This window comes from Mytilus edulis, chromosome 3 (assembly GCF_963676685.1).
Source record: "Mytilus edulis chromosome 3, xbMytEdul2.2, whole genome shotgun sequence".
NCBI classification, from domain to species: domain Eukaryota; kingdom Metazoa; phylum Mollusca; class Bivalvia; order Mytilida; family Mytilidae; genus Mytilus; species Mytilus edulis.
This window is the reverse complement of record NC_092346.1, coordinates 57,705,301-57,726,704: the sequence shown is the minus strand read 5'-3', so window position 1 is coordinate 57,726,704 and position 21,404 is coordinate 57,705,301. Positions and strand designations below refer to the sequence as shown.

Below are 21,404 nucleotides of genomic sequence, written 5' to 3'. Positions count from 1 at the left end.
ACATTCCCCATTTCCATTCTCAATTTTATTGATATTCGAGATTTAACAGAGAAAACATGACAAAAAAACTTTGTAGCAATAAACCAGTTATTGGTGTAACTATGTTCTTCGTCATAAAAAAAATGTCTTTGGTTTTTGAGTTTAGGGTATACCTTAATCAGTAAAATTGTCTGGCGTGCTGACTGTTGTATCAACTGTTAAATCCATATGCAAATTATTAAGTGATAATTTCTGTAAAAGCCTACAACATAATTTCTTTAAATATTTGTTATAGTTCGTATAATATTAAATGTGCAGACAAAGTCTGACAGTGATGGAAACAAGCCCTAAAGATAGAACAGTAGTTATTATGGAAGACTTTACACAAACGTGTTCGCTTCTGATCATTACTTCAGGCAACACATTCAGCAATTTGTGAATTTTGAATGTTTTAAGTATTTTATGTAACACGAATTATATTGGTTTTCATTGTGAGATTATATTTCAAACGATTTATATTCAACTCCCTCGTGAAAAGTTGACTTTTCTGATTGGATTCCATTAATATATACCCTTAGACTAGAAATTAAAGAAACAACAAACACGGCTTCCTCTGTCTAATTTTTAGACTTACATCTCGAATTTGACATACACAGTCATCTCTAGGGGCGGATCCAGTAATTTGGAAAGGGGGGGGGCGAAGTTTTTAAGTTTTTAAAAATTTTTGGAACCTTTTTTAGGCTAAACCATAAAATAAGTGAAAAATGCACTTTTTAAACGGTTTCTAGCGTGGGGCATGTATATTATATAGTTGCTGTAATGTGTTGGTGTTGGACATTTTTTTATGCTGTATTCTCCCTATTGATTGTCTGTCATAAAATGATAGTATGGATCCAAAGCTATGTACTCAGTGATATATTTGGTGTGGTACTTGTCAGTAAAAAATAGACATGGAAAATTCTCGTTTGGTGTATGTTAATATAGTTATCAAAAGTACCATGATTATAATTTAGTACGCCAGACGCGCGTTTCGTTAATTTAGCATAACCTCACAGATTTCTTGTTGTAAACAAGAAATACGTCAGGCTATTCTATGAAATTTACAATACGACAAACACGAGTTAAAAAAGGTCAAACAAGCAATTTTTATCCAAATGTTTGGTTGGTATGTGTCACCCAACAAAATTAAATCCAAATCAACCAAAGGCTACGAATGAGTCTGAAATGACAACGAATTTATGAATGACGGCCGACAAATGGAGACTTAAAGGCCACACTCAGCAGACAGGTTGCAGTCTGGTCTTGAAAAAAAAATTCAATATATCAGTTCACCGAAACAGACATTCCGGTCAGACATGCAAACCCCGGCCTCAAACAAATACGCCCGTTTTGTATTCATCATTTTCATTTAATACTAAATAATTCTGTTGGAAATTTTCGTTTCTAATAGCAAAAAAACATTATTGTTTTCAATCCAGATACGGCCAGAATTTTTATTTAATGCAAAAATCAGAGTCAGATTTTTTTCCCTCTCAAATACCTTAGACTGCCTCCTCAAATCAAATGGTTCGTACCTTAGACTTTAAATCTATCTAGAGCTTATACTGAATGGGGATCATTATTCAGCTATTACGCTATTTTAAAATAGGCTGGGGCGTTTGGGGTTAAACATGTTTTCGTAGGTAAATAATATTGCTGTGGATTTTTTTCATGAGAGTGTAATAGAATATTACTTTCTGTTTGGTTGAATTGTGAAATAGATGTCATTACGTTCTTGCTCAATCTTGTGTCGCTTTGAAGCTATCATGGTCGTCATCCTCAGCCTAAGCAATGTGAAACTGTAATTTGAATTTCAAAACAACTAAGTGACGTTTATTTTACGCACTGATCAACTCCACCATGTAGCGAATCACATGACTTTGACATAATCAGTAAATACCAGCGAAAAATATCTTTATAAGTAAAGAATTGTCGCATGAAAATTAAATACACTGGAAATGGCAAAGTTCACAAAGTCTAGTCTGATTAATCATTTTACAAAAAAAAAGTCCAAGCAAGGGCGTATGCCCTCTACGCCCCCCTCTGGATCCGCCACTGATCTCAGTACCAGAATATATGATACACGAGACAATGATTTTAGGAGTTATCAATCCCCCCCCCCCCCCCCCCCCGACACACCTCATTAGCTATATACCAATTTCCGTATCAACTTTTCAAATAATACAGTATGGTCTTGAAGTATAGATTAGATGGGTACTGACGTTGTTTATCGTCTTTATAGCGCGTTATACTATTCTTTTATTTGTCTTTGTAATTTTTGTATTCTTTACTTTTATTTGAGCTAATGTGCTTTGTCTTATGCCTTTTTTTAGTTTCTTTGGTATATATATGACGCGGCTCTGTAATTATACATCCTTTCATTGTGTTATTATTCTATGATTTTTTTTTTGTATTCTGGTCTTTCATTTTTGCTAATGTGCTTTGTTTATATGACTTTTTGTGTTTCTTTGATACATATGACGTGGCTCTGTACTTATATATGTTACAGTGAATTTGTATAATCAGGGATTATGTAGAATCCCTAAAATTTTCAGGGATTATGTATAATCACTGGTTAGTTTAGGGATTATATATAATCACTAAAACTTTCAGGGATTATGTATAATCACTAGAAAAAACGTCAGGGATTATACAAAATAACTGAAATGATACTAAAATATATAATATATTGAAATATCTAAAAAATTAACCTTAATATATCATAATAATAACCTTAATATTGTAAAACGTTAGGCATAATTTATTAATATGAAAGACACAAAAATATTGAAATGTTATACACAAAACAATTTATTTAAATGATAAGCACAATATAATTAAATGATAAGCAAAATATATACAGAATAATTGGTTTTGTTTTAAATGCTGACTTTATCAGTAATAATATCAAGCGAGCCCTTTTTGATATTGACTGTATTAGTATTAATGATATCAAGCGAGCCCACACGGGCGGGTTGATGAAGTCAGTATGAAAATATTAAATTGCATAATGATTATTCTTTTTATCGTATTGTTTTAGCAATTGTTTTTAGGTTGAGGATATGAAATAAAATAAAATTGTCATAAAAACTATGCGTACAGTCGTTTTGATAAATGTTAATGTTATGTATAATATTTTAATATTAAACATTTTATTTACAAATTAAATTCGAATGGCATCGACTATTACACATTTGCCCTGATTTTCTACAGGCATATCTATCAAAATCACATCTGTTTTTACCACGATATCAAATTTAAAAAAAAACTTGTCCTCAACTTCAAATCAAATTTTACGACACGTCTCAGAGAAATAGAGTTTTCAGCACAAACATCTGAAGGTACGAATTGTACCAATGAAGGGAAATCAGCAACCTCAAACTGATTTTTTTGTATAAAGATCCGAGCAGGATTCCATGCTAGCTAAAATCACTGGTCATTTTCAGGGAATCTATATAATCACTAATGTTTTTAGTGATTCTACATAATCCCTAAAAAATTAGGGATTCTACATAATCCCTGATTATACAAATTCACTGTAACATATTCATTATGTTATTGTGCTAAGGTAAATTTTTGCAATTTTGTCTTTCATTTTTGCTAATGTGGTTTAGTCTATATACATTTTTGTGCTACATTGTTACATGTTTGTTTGTTTTTATAGTGATTAAGATTATAACACAATGTTGACTGCTGTACCCCTATTTTTGCCATTTTTACCTGTTATGTCTTTTTGTATTCACACGTCGTTGTTTATATAATGGAATTTGATGCGAATGCCAATTGAGAGGTTTAGTTAGCTATTAATAAAACCAGGTTTAATCCAACATTTTCTACATAAGAAAAGGAATGTACCAAGTCAGGAGTATGACAGTTGTTATCCATTCGTTTGATGTGTTTGAGCTTTTGATTAGGAACTTTCCATTTTGAATTTTCCTCGGAGTTCAGTATTTTTGTGATTTAACTTTTATCAAAATGACTACAACCCGACCATAGAGCAGAACACATCCGTAGCCACAATGCTCCGTCATCTTTTTTTTTTCGATTGTGACATCACTGAATACGACTATTCATCGGATGGAGAACTGCTTTCTTTTTCCCCAGAACACCTCAGTTATCACAGGATTTCTGTTAATTTTTCTCAGACTTATTCTTTTTTCCTTTCAGCCTTTGGTATATTATTACCATTTTCAACCTTCCACATAATTTTGATAAGTAAAATGTTGTTAATTTGTTATTCGACTGACATCTGTGTTCTGCTCTTTTGTCGGTATGTTGTCTCTTTGATCCATTCTCAATCTGTTTCTACTAATTTTGATATTTTTGTTCTACACGTACAAGTTTTAAATCAATACATAAAATATAACATGGGGTTTATATTGATCATTAAACGTAAAATCGCCATTGTCTCAAGTTGTTCCATTCCTTACAGGTAAAAATTTAGCCGGGGAAAAAAGGGGGTGATCTTGTGCCTTTTAAAAAGTGTTTGTTGAACTAATTCTAATTATGCAGTCAAGGCATATTAACCATTATAGTATAGAATTGACCTTTTTTTGTAATTTATCGCACGCAAGTGTCGAATCAAAGAAATGATATTAACTGGAAATGCATCTACTACTTGTATTACAAAGAATATTTATTTCGACCTTTTTATTTTCTTTTTAGCTTTTGTATAAAAAAAAGAGTTCATATTTGATGTTTATGTAAATCACTTAATGAGTTTGCTTACAACTGAAGGGGGAGGGGGGGGGGGGGGGGGCAACTATGTACGATTTAAAAGTCAAATGAAAACTTTTTTATGAACTGTCACTGGGTGGAATATAGAATCATATTCAAAACAGTGTGGCTGTGGCTATTGATTGACGACCTAAATTATCCCATTGACTGGGACAGATTGTGTGAATGTTTGTCTGTAACGACCACTCCTCACTATGTACTTTTTAATGGCACTTTAACTGTGGGGTCACCAAAGGTTCTCAACACACAAATAAAGTTATTCGAAAAAATAATCAGGAATAACACGATGTTTTGATTTACATCAATAATATAAATCAAAATATAAAGGTTATTCCTGATTAATTTTTCGAAATATTTTTTTTATTAAAGACGTTTTAGAACCTTTGATGACACCACGGTTTAAATTCTATAATAAGTAAGTAGTGAGCAGTGGTCTATACAGACATACGTTCGGTCCCAGTCAATGGGATAATTTAGGTCGTCAATCAATGTCCACAGCCACACTGTTTTGAATATGATTCTAATTTTTTTTAAGTCTGGCATTCATTTCGCTAAACTAGTATAATAATATATTGTACAGGTGCGGGATTTTGTCAAATTGGTGGCCTTTGGCTGATTTTGCTCTTTGGTCGGGTTTAAAAAAAATCGTGCTCTATTCGACAACGACGTACACGTAATACAGAAAATGTTGTTAAGGAAAATCGAAAAAGCATCGAAACGGTAGAAGAATATGTGTGTTGTTGCCTTGGATACAATAGTACATTTGATAATCCCACTGCATCAACATCTATTGGAAGATAATGCGCTATCGTGTTTATTTTTAAGAGACTTCAATATATGTAACGCTTATATCATTCTCATTTATCATAACAAAAAACCCGCTGTTTGTACGTTAACAAACCATTGAATCACCCTAGATAAACTGTTTGTACGTTAACGAACCCTTGGAGCATCCTAGATAGACTGTTTGTACGTTGACGAACCATTGAATCACCCTAGATAGACGTTAACAAACCATTGAATCACCCTAGATAAACTGTTTGTACGTTAACGAACCCTTGGAGCATCCTAGATAGACTGTTTGTACGTTGACGAACCATTGAATCACCCTAGATAAACTGTTTATACGTTAACGAACCCTTGAAGCACCCTAGATAGACCGTTTGTACGTTGACGAACCATTGAATCACCCTAGATAGACGTTAACGAATCATTGAATCACCCTAGATAGACTGTTGCAAGGTAAAATTTCAACCTATATCATACTGTCATTTTCCAGGGCATTCCAAATTTTAAAATGTCTCGCCCTATATCCCGATCGATATAATTTTCAGAACATATATATATCTTATTGTTAAAGCTGTCAATTTGCTTATGTCCCGAATGTGCATAAAATATTTGCCACTGGACGTTACCTAGCAACAATCAATCAATAGTTTACTACATATTACATATTAATCGTTTAAATAATACACTCCAAGAATGAATCCGGAAATGCAATTTTAAAGAACTTTGGCAAATTATATGTATTTAAAAAATGAATGATATTGACATTCTCATCTCAAACCGAAATTTCATCGAAAGTATTTAGCTTTCTTATGATTTGCAATATCATTTCAAATTTAATTTTTATCCTAAACATGCATAACATGTTTGCCACTGGACGTTAAAGTACTATTGATTTCAGCAGTAATGGCGGCGTGGCTATTTTTTTCATTATTGGATATATCTTATGAAATTGTGGAAAATCTTTCACGTTTGTATTTTAACAACTGGTATGCCATATCGAGTCATACAGCAACGTTCCGACCTAATCAGTGAAATAAATAAAGTGGAATTTGGTCTTGCTCTTTATGCATCTTATTAATTTAACATTGAAATATTATGAAATTTCGATCTGAGCAGAATTAAAATCCGAAGTTTAAGAAAATCCCTAGTTATATATATATATTTCTTTCTCTTTCTCTTTTTCTTTTCAACATCTTTATAACATTTATTAGAGGTTTAAATCACGGGTGTCATTCGGTTTAACGAGAGAAATGATCGTGAAAGAATATCTAACGGGAGTCAAGTATTGCGAGACGATCGTAAAAGCTCTGGTACCGGATCGTGAAAGACATTTAATGTAAATTCTAGTTTAGTACAATGTATCAGTAAAAAAATTGCTAAATATTTAAAACGCGGAACAAATCCGACCTAAAAAAATATGTCTGTCAAAATGGTTCAACTTCCTCAACATTACTGTGCAATAAGATAAAGAAAATATGCAGTACTTTGTGAAAAAAAACCCCCACAAAAGCCGCAATGCATGTCTGTGGAATTAATTTAAAAAAAAAACACGCTATTTGTCCCTGTAATTGTTATATTTCAATATATCATGATATACTTGAAATTTAATCTTTGGTGTATCTGATAATATAGTAAAATAAAAGTATGCTCTTCCCTTAAAAGCGTTAATTTGTTCATGAAAACCTTGAATTTTGTTGAATTTTCATCAAACTTGATCACGGTGAAAGATTAGGCAACGCATTATTTTGATCGTGAAAGATAATGCGTGACCTAATACTACTACAGTGAAACCTGATTAAACCGAACCCTGAATAAACCGGAAACCTGTCTAATCCAAACTTGTTCTGAAGACCAATCATATCACATATGCCGTGTGAACCTGATGAAACCGAATACCTGCCAAAACCGAACGAAATCTCAAGTCCCGAAAGGGTTCGGTTTAGTCAGGTTTCACTGTAATTAGAAGTCAATATTTCTTTTACCATTTGATATACCTGCAACTGATTGAATCCTGTAACTATTTTGATAAGAATGAATATTAAAGCTCTTTTTTTTTTAATTCAACACTTTACCTTGAAAGTTAAAAAACCCAAATAAACACGTGTCTAAATCAGTGTGAAATTCAGCTCTGAGAATTGGTCTAGTACAATTCAGGTAGACCACCACTACTTAGCCAATAGTATGGGTATGCAACGTTTAAACCAAAATGTTAAGCATCAACCAAAAACTTATAACAAAAACACCATCGTTATGAACAATTTGAGATTGAACGATAACCACCTTTTTGTGCAACAGTAATGTCTTAAGTTCTATGTATCTTTATTTATCATATACTTAGCATTGATATGATAGCTTTTGCATATGTGTATTGAGCGGAAGTACACAAGCCATAGTACATACTAATTTCCCAACCGGGCTGATAACCCATATCAGGGGCGTCTCGTGCAAAAACCCATAACAGTGCTTTTCGTGCAAGTTACTTCCGATGTTTCTGGTATCGATTGTTTACTTTTCCATTGTGACGTCAGATATTTTTTATGACGACTTATGATAGTATATTTGTTGAACGTCTGTAATATCAAAGGTTTTAATAAGAAGTGTTAAATACGCTTATAAAGATTGCCAATGTTTCATAAAAAGAGGTAAAGGTCAGATGAGTCATACAGATCTCTAAAAACATCCCGTACACCAAATATAGGTGTTCCGATCCTTACAGTGCCTTAGAAACTGACAAATGTAAAAGTTCTGTTTGACCAATTAATTCGGAACATAAGGTCGAAAGTATATGAACCTTGACCGACAGCCAGACATAGACATCTTACTATCATTCAATATATCAAATACAATTGACGTCATATATGAACCATGCAAACAGAAATGTACACCATACACCAAATACCGTGGCGCTATAGCATACAGGTATATAAACAAAAGGCCAAACAACATCAAACGACCATTGCTAAATGATGCATGATAATGAGGTCAATGTTATTGGAAACCTTTCAAAAGTCGAAAATGTACACCTTACAAGCATAACAACAGACAGTTACCATAAAGCTTAACGAATCCTCAATACGGACTGGACCACAAAACTAAATCTTCATCTATGAGTCTCCAATATACAAAATGTAGTTATCCTATAACTCGTACTTAGCGAGTACTTCACATGGCATTAAAAACCTTCATCCTACAATCAGCCAACTATTATACAAATAACAAGCTCAAATGCAAAAATAATTATGTGTTTGTAATATTTGTTCTTGTACAAAAAAATCTCCTGTTACCCCGCTTATATCTTGAGCAAGCGAGAATATGGATTGTCTTTATGCGTACCAGTTTATTTTTGGCTCCTCTTTGAGGTCCATGTTTAAACAAACGTTTCAAGTGCCGGATGTAACTTGCAGGATAATAACAATATACTTACATTGGTTGATAATATCAGGAACATAAATTATATATACTGTTTCCAGATAATATAAAATTTGCTTTTTTTGGCGACTACACTATGTCCTACAGTGATATTGGAAGTTGCGTGGCACCAAATCATCATTACAGGGTTGCATTCAATATCGTAGCGGCTACGTAGTGATAAGTAGATTTTGACTATTGAACGTGTAGCTATAGACTAGTCGTAACATAGATATTGATAGAAGATACGTAGCCGCTACGATATTGTACTCAACCCATGTAAGATTTTCTTAAAATATTGATACTTTAAAATGCCTAATTGAGGATCTTGGCGAATCTAGTTTTTCGAATATAATTGAAGAATAACTTGAACGTCTTCGTATCATCAGATCTTTCACGATCTTCAATAAGCGGTACGTGATCTTTCACGGTCCGAAAAATAAATTTTGTGTAAATATTTCTTTTTTTAACAAGTTTCAAATTATGTTTATACAAAATAACTATGAGAACCATTTGATTCATTCAAATTGAATGCCCTCATTCGGATAAAGATAGTTTATTTTATTCGAATTTGTGAAAAAATCATGTTTGTTTACATTTTTTATGTCATTGAAATGTCGAGAAGCAATCTGTCTTTTGTTGTTTTGTAAAAACTATGTACTTTTATAACTGGATTTTCTCTCACATACTGCTAGTTTTATTTTGTTGTAAATTTGTCTGTGTAATTAATTATATTAGATTATTTACTGATATGTCTTCTCGATTAAATGTCTTTCACGATCCGGTACCAGAGCTTTCACGATCGTCTCGCAATACTTGACCCCCGTTAGATACTCTTTCACGATCATTTCTCTCAATAAACCGAATGAAACCCATGTAAATGAGTACGAATGTAATAAATGCTTGCTGATGCTTGAAATTTTAGTGCTCTTTTAGGAATTTTGAGATTGTTAACAAAATTCCCCATGGACATAATTCAAATCTGTTTTATGCTGAAATAAGATGGCTAATCCTTGCTTTCCACTGTGATCTTAGCAAATATATCTTTTTAATGATCTGTTCAACACGCTTCTAAAATAAAGTGTCATAAATAATGCAAGTGAATTGAGTTTGAAATTCTCATTTACAAGCAGATTATCTTACTTGTTTCTCAAAATCAATAAACGGTATAGGTTTACCAAAATTGTTACTTAAACCGGAGAATGAGTGGATATAGTGCTGTATGTTCCGAGAAAATGTGTCCTCAAATGGACAAAAATGTGAAGAAAAAATTAACAAGGATATCAAATGAATCGGACATTTTGGGGAAAATGATTGAGCTTTCTGGTAAGTCGTGTATGTTAGGAAACATGAATAGTACAGATCATTGCTTGACCATATAATGTTTGGCCTTTTTTCTTAAATTGGATTTATATAAAATTACAGACATTGAACCAAAATTTTTCAACGTTTTTACTATGAAAAAATTAAGAAGGTGTTTTATGATTGCCAATGTATGTTTTAACCATCACAAAGATGTATATGATACCGATTTCAGGGCATACGAAACTTGTTTTGTTAGAAATAAATAGTTACAGAAGGATGTGTAATATTAGAATCGTTGACTTTTTCGGATAAAAAACAAAATGAAATTCTGATTATATATATACAATATAAAATAAAACTAACATGCACTGCTTTGATTTAGTTCGTTTGGTTAAAGTCAACTCTTTACATCAAATATGATTTAAAAATGACTTTTCACGAATATTGCCTGACGTTAAACCAAGTTATGGTTTCACCCCTGCAGCCTCTAAAGAGATACCTTCACCTTTGTCATTCAGAAACATTCATTTAATTTGTTCCAGCATATAGTAGCAGTAACCCTCTATATCTATGTATCAAGCAAACTCCTGACAGGACATTAAATATTAGGAATACCGAACCAACTAGGCAACAGATATTCCTGACATCAAAGTCTTAATACCTCTGGAACTAGTATGAAATTCAAAACAGTGTAGCTGTGGCCATTGATTTGACACATTAAAATCATTCATTGATTGGGACAACTAAACACATATTTGTACGTTTTGATTAATAATGATTAAGGTGGTACCCAACACTTTCACTAAAATTAATTTGGCTCGTTTAATTTTCATAAAATTTTGACAAAGTATTTACTTTGACCCTTTGACAAAAATATAAAAGTTTCAAAAAATTTGAACCAAGCATTTTATCAGAAAAATTATACTGGTTATATAGCAGTTTGACAAACACTAATTTTGATCATTGAGAAGCTTAATATTCCCTTTAAAACACAACGTCATTAAAACGTTTAGGTGATTTTACAGAGTTATCTCCCTGTAGTGTTAGGTACCACCTTAAATGAGTGCTTGACGTAGTCTGTTAAACGTCCTGTGGCAAATATCTCATGCATTTTATGGAAGGAATAAATTCACGAATCGAAAATTTTGGTGCTGCAATGGAGGTTAACCGGTATTATGGGCGGGAAGTTGATACTGACCGAAATTGTACCTTGTAACGATAAAAATTTCGAGCAGGATTATCCTCCTCAGACTCAATTCTACCATTCAAAACACTGGATTTGGTGTTTTGTGCACAAATTGTGTACTCCGAGTATACTGAGTAAATTTTTATGACCGATGACCTATAGATGTAACGTCTCCATTTCGACTCGACGTGCCTGTATATTTATCCATCCCGTACGACCGGCCCATGTTAACAAGGGTATTACTGCTTAACTGGAGAAAAACGTAGATGACCATATTTTCATACCTCATTTAAATCTCCAGAAGAATGGGTTATGTTTATCGCCTTAATCATACAATAAGTGTTGAGTCTTGTGTCAAGTAGTCATTCAATAACCACAAATAAACAACCCTTAATAACTAACAAGAGGGGTTGGTGGCTGTATAAGTACACCTGCAATCATGAATAATGATCATATCTTATACAGAATTGTTACTTATTGCTACAGTTAATTGTTTTTGTATATGACAATAAAATTTTGTAATACATCACTACTCACACTTTAAAACTTGTACAATCTTTCTTCAGTCCAAATTTAAGTGTAAGTTTCGTTGACTTTTGCCCACGAAACGAAGCCTATTTGTCTACGAAGCGTGAATTGAAGATCAATTTGAATGAACAGATAATTTTGAGGGTGTCGTGTGACATTAAATGATTCGTTTGGTAGAGCTATATTTCCAATCGGAAAAAAAACAAATGTTTCAATTTGAGTATCACTTCTGACCAGTAGTTATATATTGTATCTAGCAGAAATGCCAAAAAGTTGAATACTTAGTACCTGTATATTTTGTCGTTTAATTAGCTTGATAGTTATTTTTTTGCGGAGATGATTTTTTCTTTGAAAACAGGGGAAATTTAGTTGAAGCAAAATACACAATGAGTGTTGAACAATTCTTTTTGATATCAAAAGTTGTGTTTTATTTTTCTTGAACTCGTGTTAGTAGTTTAGTACAACTTGTCGCTCGACGGATACAACATATCGATACTTTTTGAAGATAAAAATAACATGTGTAAACTCGTAGAAAGGTTATGAGCAAATATAACAGATGTCACAAGTTTTATGCTTTGCTATGTGTCATTGAAATCCACCAACTGATAAAGTATAAAGATAAAGAATGAGTCCCTGATGAAAACGAGAAAGAGCAAACTGCCTTCTTTTATAATTCAATAAGCTTGTAAAGTGGTATATAATAAATGGAATGACCCACAGATGAACATTGACAAATGTTCTTTTTATGCCGTTGTACTAATTTGTCTTGAAAAACTCCACTTAAAGACACATTAATCATGCTGAATAAGAATTCCGAACTCTTGGAGAAAATAAATCTACTCTAATAAGGTTAATGTTTTGCTAATTTGTTGTCTTGTCTTTTCTTTTTTAAGGTACAGATATATGATAAAGTCTTAATTTTGTATTCTTTTTTTCTGTCTACATACAAATACTTTATTTTTCGTCTGTTCTTCTCTGGTATACGGTTTATCCTTATGAGCGAAACTTGGACAAATGATCTGTACTTTAATGAGATTTCACTGGTGAATTATTCCTGCATGTCAGTCAAGGTGCAGCTTTAAAAGATAACTTTAAACCAAAAAACAAGGGCTAGTTTCCATTGTATATGATTTCGATGAAGCAAAACTTCTTTCTTGACCTTTTACTTTGTTTCTGTACCAAATTAGGAATTTGACAGTTGTTATCCATTCATTTGATGTCTTTGAGCTTTGATTTAGCGATTTGATAAGGGACTTTCCGTTTTGAATTTCTCTCGTAGTTTGAAGTATTTTTGTGATTTTACTTTTTGCTATGGTGGTCTCTTAACAAATGTAAATATCGTCAATTTTAACAAGGTGCTTTAATTTTTACTATTGAAGCTAGTAATGAAATTGGGAACAAGAAGGGCCAACAAAGTCATCCGTATGTATTTTATTGGCATTCAAAGTATTCAAAAACAATTCATTCAGTTAAATCTTTATTGGACCAAATACTTCACTACTCTACTGTTCAAAACCAATATATCTACCCAACAATTATAAAATCAACCTAATATAGGTACTTGAGAGACCGATTTATTGTGTTAAATCCAATAACCAAGGCTGATCTGTCAAATACACTTTGATTAAGAGTAGAAAAAAATTAATAAAACTGGGATATAATAAAGTGAATACGGATTACAAATTTTCATATAAACTTATCACGCATTTTATACGCAAATTCGGGTGTCTATATGGTCATTTAATGATGTAAGAAATAATATTTTTGATTTTGCAATATTCACAGGTGGAATGGGTTGTTCTGGGTCTACAGGACCACAGCCTGGACTCACAGAAAGTCACACGACTACAGTTAAAAAGTCATGGGCCAATTTTGTCAAGAAAGGAGATTTGACGGACCTAGGAATGCCAATGTTTATAAAGTAAGTTTGGAATGGTATAAATAGGCTGTTTCTATTTAAGACGTTTGTAGACAAATTGTAGATTAAATATCAGTTTTGAAAATAGAAACAAAAATTTTGTTTTCATTTGGTAAAATGCAGTAAGTATATTATATTCAACTTGAATAAGTTAATGACATCTAATTTTATAAAAACGCGTTTATAACAATAAGGAAACGCCAACGAACAAAAGGAACACACGTAAGTTTGAGACTTGTTATTTAAAAGGAGCAAACTTTTCAACTTACAATAGTAAAAAATTATGCATTCAAAGAAAAGTTGAAAGAAGCGTCTACTTTATAAAGAAATAAAAAATAATACGAGGACAATTAGAATATATAATTTGTTCTAAAAGATTCATGTTATCAGTACAGTGACAGGTTATTGCTTTCACAATGGTATCAATTCTAGTAGTTTATAAAATATTTATACCGGTACCATGATACTTGACATTTGATGTCGCTGCCATCAACAATATAATTGATACCACGAACGGAAAACAAATCAGCATAACACAATAATATATTAGAAGCAAAAGAGAATAATATACAGCTTCACGCAATAAACTGGAAATTGAAATGAATTCTGTCTGCTTTCCGGCGAGATTGAAGCTTAAGAGTTATCTGTATTTTATATTTTTAAACGCTCATCAATCAAGGTTAATTCATTATGTCACCCGATCGACAATGTCGGGTGACATATTGCTTTTCCTCTGTTTCTTTTTCCCTATTATTATTTTTCTTCCACCTAATTTTGTCCGCCCGCTTTCTCGGAACCAAAGGAACCAATCTAAATGATAGTTCACTATAACAAGAAACCCTGACTTTCGAGTTGCAGTGCAACTTTGGAACTAACAAATTGCTGCCGTTACCTACTATATACTGGTTTTAGAGGATTTTGGCAATCATTGGAACTACTATGTTGCCATGGAAACTACACCTAAATTTTCAAAAATATCAAAATGCTCCAATATTAACGAAACTTTACAGTAACGATGAGCAACATTGGTAGATGTGGAATTTGGCGTTAGAATTTCAAAAATGACTGCCGTTACCATGGAAACAATGCAAAACAGGTCAAAATGGTTCAAAAACCTTAAAGTGGCATTTACTTTCTTAAAATGGTAGGTCAAATTGATCGAAACTTTGATGGTATGGTCCCTCCCATGTACCAATGTGATATATGCCATTAACTTTTGGGAATGGTCTCTGTTGTCATAGGAACCATCAAAAGTGTCAAAAATTTCAAAAATTTCAAAATGCTCAAAATTTTATGAAACTTTATATAATTGTAGACTGGCAAGTCTGGATGAGACTTTTGATGATGGAATTTCCAAAAAGGCCACCGTTGCCATGGAAACTGCAAAAATGTAAAAAAAAATCAAAATGCTTTGAACTTAATGAAACTTGATATTTTGATTAACTGGCATGTATAGATGAGACTTATGACTTTGAAAATTTCAAAATGGCTGCCGTTGCCATGGAAACGACAGAAATGAAATTTGTTTTAAAATGATCTAAATGAACTAAAAAAATTACAGAAAGATGTATAGTCATGTATATTTGTGCATTCAATTTTAAACATTTTTTTAAATGGCTGCCGCTTAGTGGCAATAGGGGGAAGGGTGACATCCGCTATTGCTTGCAATGGCAATTCTAGTTTCCTTTCTTATTTGAGTCTCAGCTCTGTAACATTGGAAATACAAAAAAAAACTCTTCTTATCTAGTGATATCATAATAATTTTAATGTTGATGTTTTGTTCAATTTATTTTGTGAAAATTTTCATTCGACTCGTGTTAAATTTTACAGCTATTTTAAAATACAAATACTAATAAAAGCAATTAAATGATATCAAATTGTACTTAATAGTTTGCATATCTGCCCAAAAAGTGTGTCAACGCTTAAAATGAAACCAGCTTGCTATGAACATTAATCCCAATAAATGTCGCTTTTTATCATTTGGTTTTTATTGCTTACTTTTGATACGGTATAAGATTACTTAAGAGTTGAATGCTTTTTTTTTGTAACTTCTTTATAGTGTAAAAGCGTTGACCGAAGTACATTTTGTATGAAGCGCGGAGGCGCTTCATTCTAAAAATGTGCGCATGGTCTACGCTTTTACAACCATATGAAGTTACAAAAAGAAGCATTCAATACTTATAATTACATTTTTAGTTGGAATCATGAAAACACGAATTTTATCAACTTTTTATTTAATTCACCTGTGCACTTTATTGTGGGACCTCGTGTTATTGCTTAAGGAATAACACGTGATGTGCAGTTAGCCAATCAGAATAACGTATTATAATGAAACATACATCTAATGTAATTATTCGTTGTTCGATGCCGTATACGGTAACCTGGGGTTGTTGCATCCTTGTCCATTGTCATATAGTTTTCTCATTGACAATCATTCCACAACTCACATTGTTTTCATTTTGATAAAAGGTATGGACGCTTATCATAACGGAAGAACTGTGCTATTATTTTTCTTTTGTGTTTTAATTGGTTTCTGTGCAATTGCCGAATTTTCAACAATCGCCCTAGTTATCATACGTTTACATGTCATATACATGTAAATGTATTCCTCTAAGGTATTCCATTAATTTACTGTGACAATATATTGTTTTCTCACGTCGTCCTGATGAAAAAATGTATAGTCTGAAGAAATCATTAAAAAGTAGAACATCAAAAATACATAACTCCAAAAAAAAAAAAAAAAAAAAAAACCCTGCAGGTCCCATAACAAATGGTTAAATCAAAAAAATTGATACAGGCATTTCTTTTGTATAGACAACGGTTGATTAAACATATTTTTATAGCTAGGTAAACCTCTTACGTGTATGATAGTCGCGTAAAATTCCATTTATTGACAACAATGTGTAAGCAAAACAAACAAAAGTAATAGGTAAAAAAAACAGCAGTCATCATCAGCAAAAATGAAGGGAAAAAAATAATACCAAAAAAAACCAAAATGGCGAGATTATTTTTTAAATACCGAGCAACGCCAAAAGGATATTGCCAAAAATGAACTAAATGGTAAAGGTTGAAAATATACAAAGACAAATAAAAAATAACACTTTAACATGTAATTAAACAGTGGTTTTATAGCTAGCTTAACCTCTCACTTGTATGACAGTTGACAACAGTTCTATTATATTGACAAAAAAAAAGTAAAAACGTCAAAAATTGGGACACAGCAGTCAACATTGTAAAATTATCTTAATCACTAAAAAAACAAAGAAACACAAAATGGTATATAGACAAAGAACATAAGCAAAAATGAAAGACAAGAACTCAAAATTGACCATAACACAATGACGAGATGTATAAGTGGTCTTAGTATCTTTCGATGAATTTAAAAAATGACATAATTCGGGTTCATCATCTTTCTGTTCAGACACTAGTAACGTTTTATAAAGTCTGAGTATCAGCTGCAAGCTCTTGAAAACCGAAATGTATATCCCATATGTAGGTGAAGATGGTATATTGTGTGGAAAATTTATAATTTCAATGAAATCGTCTCGTTTGTAATATATTCTAGTACCGAGACGAAGGGCTTATGATTCTCCATATTCATTCTTCTTAAATGATATGCTCTTGTATGTGGGGTTACCTGATTTCTCTTTTATTATAAGTTACATCATAGTAGTATATGAACTTTAAATAGTCCATTTTCGTTTTGTTTTGTTTCATTGTTTTTACTTGTGATGACTTTTAGACATTCTCCGCACCCTCTCTTAATGCAAAAGTTTGAAATAAAAAACAAGTATAAAGTTTAAAACAACAAAATACAGGGGAGTATCCAATCATTTCAAAAAGGGATCCCAACCCATGAGAAAAAAGGGGGTCCAACTGTATGTCCCCATTCAAAAGCATAGCTCGTCCAAAAAGGTAGGGGTTCCAACCCCCGGAACCCTCTTCCTGGATCCGCCACTGAAATGAGACGTTCATTTGATGTATTGAATATTTCTAACCGTATATGGTCCTTATGCACATACACATTTGCAATATATATTTCATTACACTATACGCTTCTTGGTTTTGTTCATTATTGAAGGCCTTATAATGACCTATACCGGTAGTAAACTTATATGTCATTTGGGGTCTGGTGGAGGGTTGTTCAATTGGCAATTTTACCACATCTTAATATTTTTATAATTACAACTAATTTTCCTTTTTCCTACATTCTTTCAGATTGTTTGAAGAAGCCCCAGAGGTTAAGCCATTGTTTAAATTTGCAGACACAAGTAACAGTAACGAAAATACCAAGTTACGAAATCACGTCAAAGGTGTCTTCGAAGTTGTTGGTATAGCAGTTGATACGATCGATGATTTAACGAAGCTGAATTCGATAGTTGTTGATCTTGGCAGTCGTCATTTCCACTACGGAACCAGGCGAGAACATTTACCGGCATGTATTCATTGTTATCCTTTAGTATTTCGCGTGTAACGGACTTCTATCAATATAATATAAAAATCCTTTAATTGTTTTTCCTTAAAAACCCAGTAACATCAGCAAGCTTTTTCATTCAAGCATATCAAAATTAAATGTTTATATTCGAAGACAACCGAGAACAAAACTCGCGCATTGAAGCATTTAAACATACAAAAATCTACACACAAAAATAACACTAGGCAGAGTCAATTTTTAAAGAAAGATAATAAATATTTGTACATTGAACCTAAAACAATAGTTTGTTAATACCAAGAGCTACTATAAGGTTTAAAGATCTTTAAACTAAATCTGCATTGTTAAGGTTACACGCCATTATTCCGACAGCCCATTAGTCCGACAGCTCATTAATCCGACAACCCATTGTTCCGATAGCCCATTGCTCCGCCAATCCATTAGTCCGACAACCCAATAGTCCGACAGCCCATTAATCCGACAACCCATTTGTCCGACACTTTAGAAATAAATATTGGGCGGTATCAGTGTAGAATATATGTCTGTCTTAGGGTCTATTTCAAACGTTTATGTTATATACAGAAATCGTGTATGTATTTACCAATGTTAATGTACAGAATTATATCTGTATGGATTTACTTCGAATTCCGTATATACGAAAATATGACGAAACAGTTCCTTGCTAACTTAAATACAGACAATTGGCAATCATACCACCTCTTCTTGTTTGTATGTGCAGAATTGGAATTAGGTATACTGTATTTTATAGTTTGTTCTCATATTTGTACTATATCACAACTGCATGCAAGTCCAGGTTTGGGAGTGTTGACTCCTTTAGACATGTTTAACCCCGACACATTCTGTATGTGCCTGTCCCAAGTCAAGAGCCTGTAGATAAGTGGTGGTTTTTGATCCATGTATGTTATATTTGTTTTACGGAAGTTGTTGTTATTAAATAGGTTGTTAGTTCTATCAATTGAATTATTTCTTACACGGTCATGTCACCGACGACAATGTGGGTTTCACGACATTTATCCATGATGGTCTTGCATATTAGGTCGGTGCATTTTTTAACGGACTATAAGGTATGGATTTTTCTCATCGATTAAGGCCATATGGTTTCCTATATATCTTACATCCACATCAGTTAAACTTTGGTGGATAGTTGCCTCAATGACAAGCAATTACAGCATTCCATCATTTTTATATTACACAAGAACAATCAAATGACAGTAAAATTAGTAAAACCAACATATCATATGTATTAACCTTCAATTTGGATCTTTTTCTGTTGTGATTGTTTTTAACCAAAATATACATAATGAAAAAAAAACTCATAGTGATACATTAAAAGTTTGCACTAGTTTAAGTTTGGTATGGTCAGAAATGTCCCTGCTTGCCTACCTTATAAAGTTATACTAACATTATTAACTGGCATTTTTTTCATTTGTGAAGGGGCATAACTCTAGAATGAATACATAGGCGAAATAAATCAAACTTGATATGTGTTGTATGGTAATAAGCATTGTTTATATGTTTCATGACATTTGGTGTAGAAAAACTAAAGTTAGAGAACAGAACCCAACTTTTGGACGAACGAACGGACGTACAGACGGACACGAGTAAAACTTTTGAGGCATTAAAAGGATAACGAGGGTTAAGATTTGCAATTAGCATGTGTATTAATCCAAGGCACTGATACATATATCCTGTAAGAGAAGAATAAACGAGTCTAAACGGACAACAACCAATAGTATCGAAAACGTAGTTGCTCTTTTAAAGAATAATTAATCGACACAACTATTGCCGATGCATTGTCGGTGTAATGGGCTGGCGGAATAATGAGCTGTCGGAGTATTGGGCTGTCGGAATAATGAGCTGTCGAAGTATTGGGCTGTCGGAATAATGGGCTGTCGGAGTAATGGGATGTCGGAATAATGGTTGTCGGACTAATGGGATGTCACCCATTGGGTTTACCTAGTGCTACTACAAGGGCCCGTAAACTAAATCCGCAGAGTGATTTACATACTTCATGTATGTCATTGGTTTGGCACGTGTATTTTAAAAATTAACACGTGGTTTAATGAAATATTCCAGGATAAAACTTGCATTTATTTGACAAATAATTCAAGAGTCATCGATAATTCCCCTTTAGACGATGCGTGATATAACATCAGAGAAAACAATGCCCACAAAAAGGAAAATAAAAAAACAAAGGAAAGTAATTGGACACACATTAAAAATAATGGTCTTTTTGGTTGTGTTTTTATCAAACTATATCTCGTCGTATGATTCGAAAGAACCACAGTATTATATGTACAGAAGGATCCATTTTTTGAATGCTTCTGGTTTTTTATCACACGTGATTTATTAGACAAAAGGAGATGTCGGTATGCAAAAAAGAAATCAGCAATATTAAAAAAAAAACACAACTTGACAAAAATGGAAGGTAAATCACTTGGTGCTTTACCAGATATTCTCAGTATCTCTGAGATGAGTATTTGTAATATTAATACTTTATTTTTAGGTTGTTGGCAAGTGTTTGATTCACGCCCTATCCGAAGGCCTTGGTGATGAATTTACAGAAGATACAAAAAATGCCTGGCTTTCCTTTTACAACTGGTTGGGAGGTTGTTTCGCAAAGGGAGTTTCCACAGAATCTCGGAAGAAATAGTTAATTTCATAATAGCAAACCTCATCTATTCATTTTTCATGTCATATAACTGTCATTACGTAATACTACAGAAGTGTAATTCAGTTTTATAAATTGCATTACTGTGTTGAAATATAACTGACATTGGTTAAGAAAATCAAAATAAATTATCATCATCATCAGTTAAATCTTTTTACTTTAACGTATCTACAATGTCATTCTTTTAATTGAATCATAAATTAAAATGTTCTTCCAAATTTAAATTACTAACATTAGCAACACGACGGGTGCCACATGTACAGCAGGACCTGCTTACCCTTCAAGAGTACCTGAGATCACTTTTTAATCCTTTTGATTGCTTCGAGTTCCAAAAAATGTCATTGTTTTGACCACTTTATGGAAGTGAAGAATTGCATTCATTATAATCTCT

At 32.7% G+C, this 21,404-nt stretch overlaps 1 protein-coding gene across 2 annotated transcripts; it reads left to right on the top strand.

Annotated features, from left to right (window-relative positions):
* Positions 1–7,655: 7,655 nt before the first annotated feature.
* On the top strand, positions 7,656–21,156 carry LOC139516928 (uncharacterized). Of its 2 annotated transcripts, none has more exons than XM_071307398.1 (4): positions 7,656–7,729; positions 13,757–13,892; positions 18,108–18,324; positions 20,849–21,156. In XM_071307398.1, the coding sequence occupies exons 1-4, from the start codon at positions 7,726–7,728 to the stop codon at positions 20,993–20,995; spliced, it is 504 nt and encodes a 167-aa protein (XP_071163499.1). In that variant the 5' UTR covers positions 7,656–7,725; the 3' UTR covers positions 20,996–21,156. The 2 variants fall into 2 exon arrangements, with proteins under 2 accessions (XP_071163499.1, XP_071163498.1); XM_071307397.1 differs by lacking the exon at positions 7,656–7,729 and adding an exon at positions 10,122–10,278.
* Positions 21,157–21,404: the final 248 nt, after the last annotated feature.

Excerpts from the sequence above, each read along its gene's own strand:
- LOC139516928 (XM_071307397.1), top strand. The coding sequence starts at position 10,155 with ATGAGTGGATATAGTGCTGTATGTTCCGAGAAAATGTGTCCTCAAATG. Across the intron at positions 13,893-18,107 it reads GGAATGCCAATGTTTATAAA|ATTGTTTGAAGAAGCCCCAG; the intron begins GTAAGTTTGGAA and ends ACATTCTTTCAG. Across the intron at positions 18,325-20,848 it reads CCAGGCGAGAACATTTACCG|GTTGTTGGCAAGTGTTTGAT; the intron begins GCATGTATTCAT and ends CTTTATTTTTAG.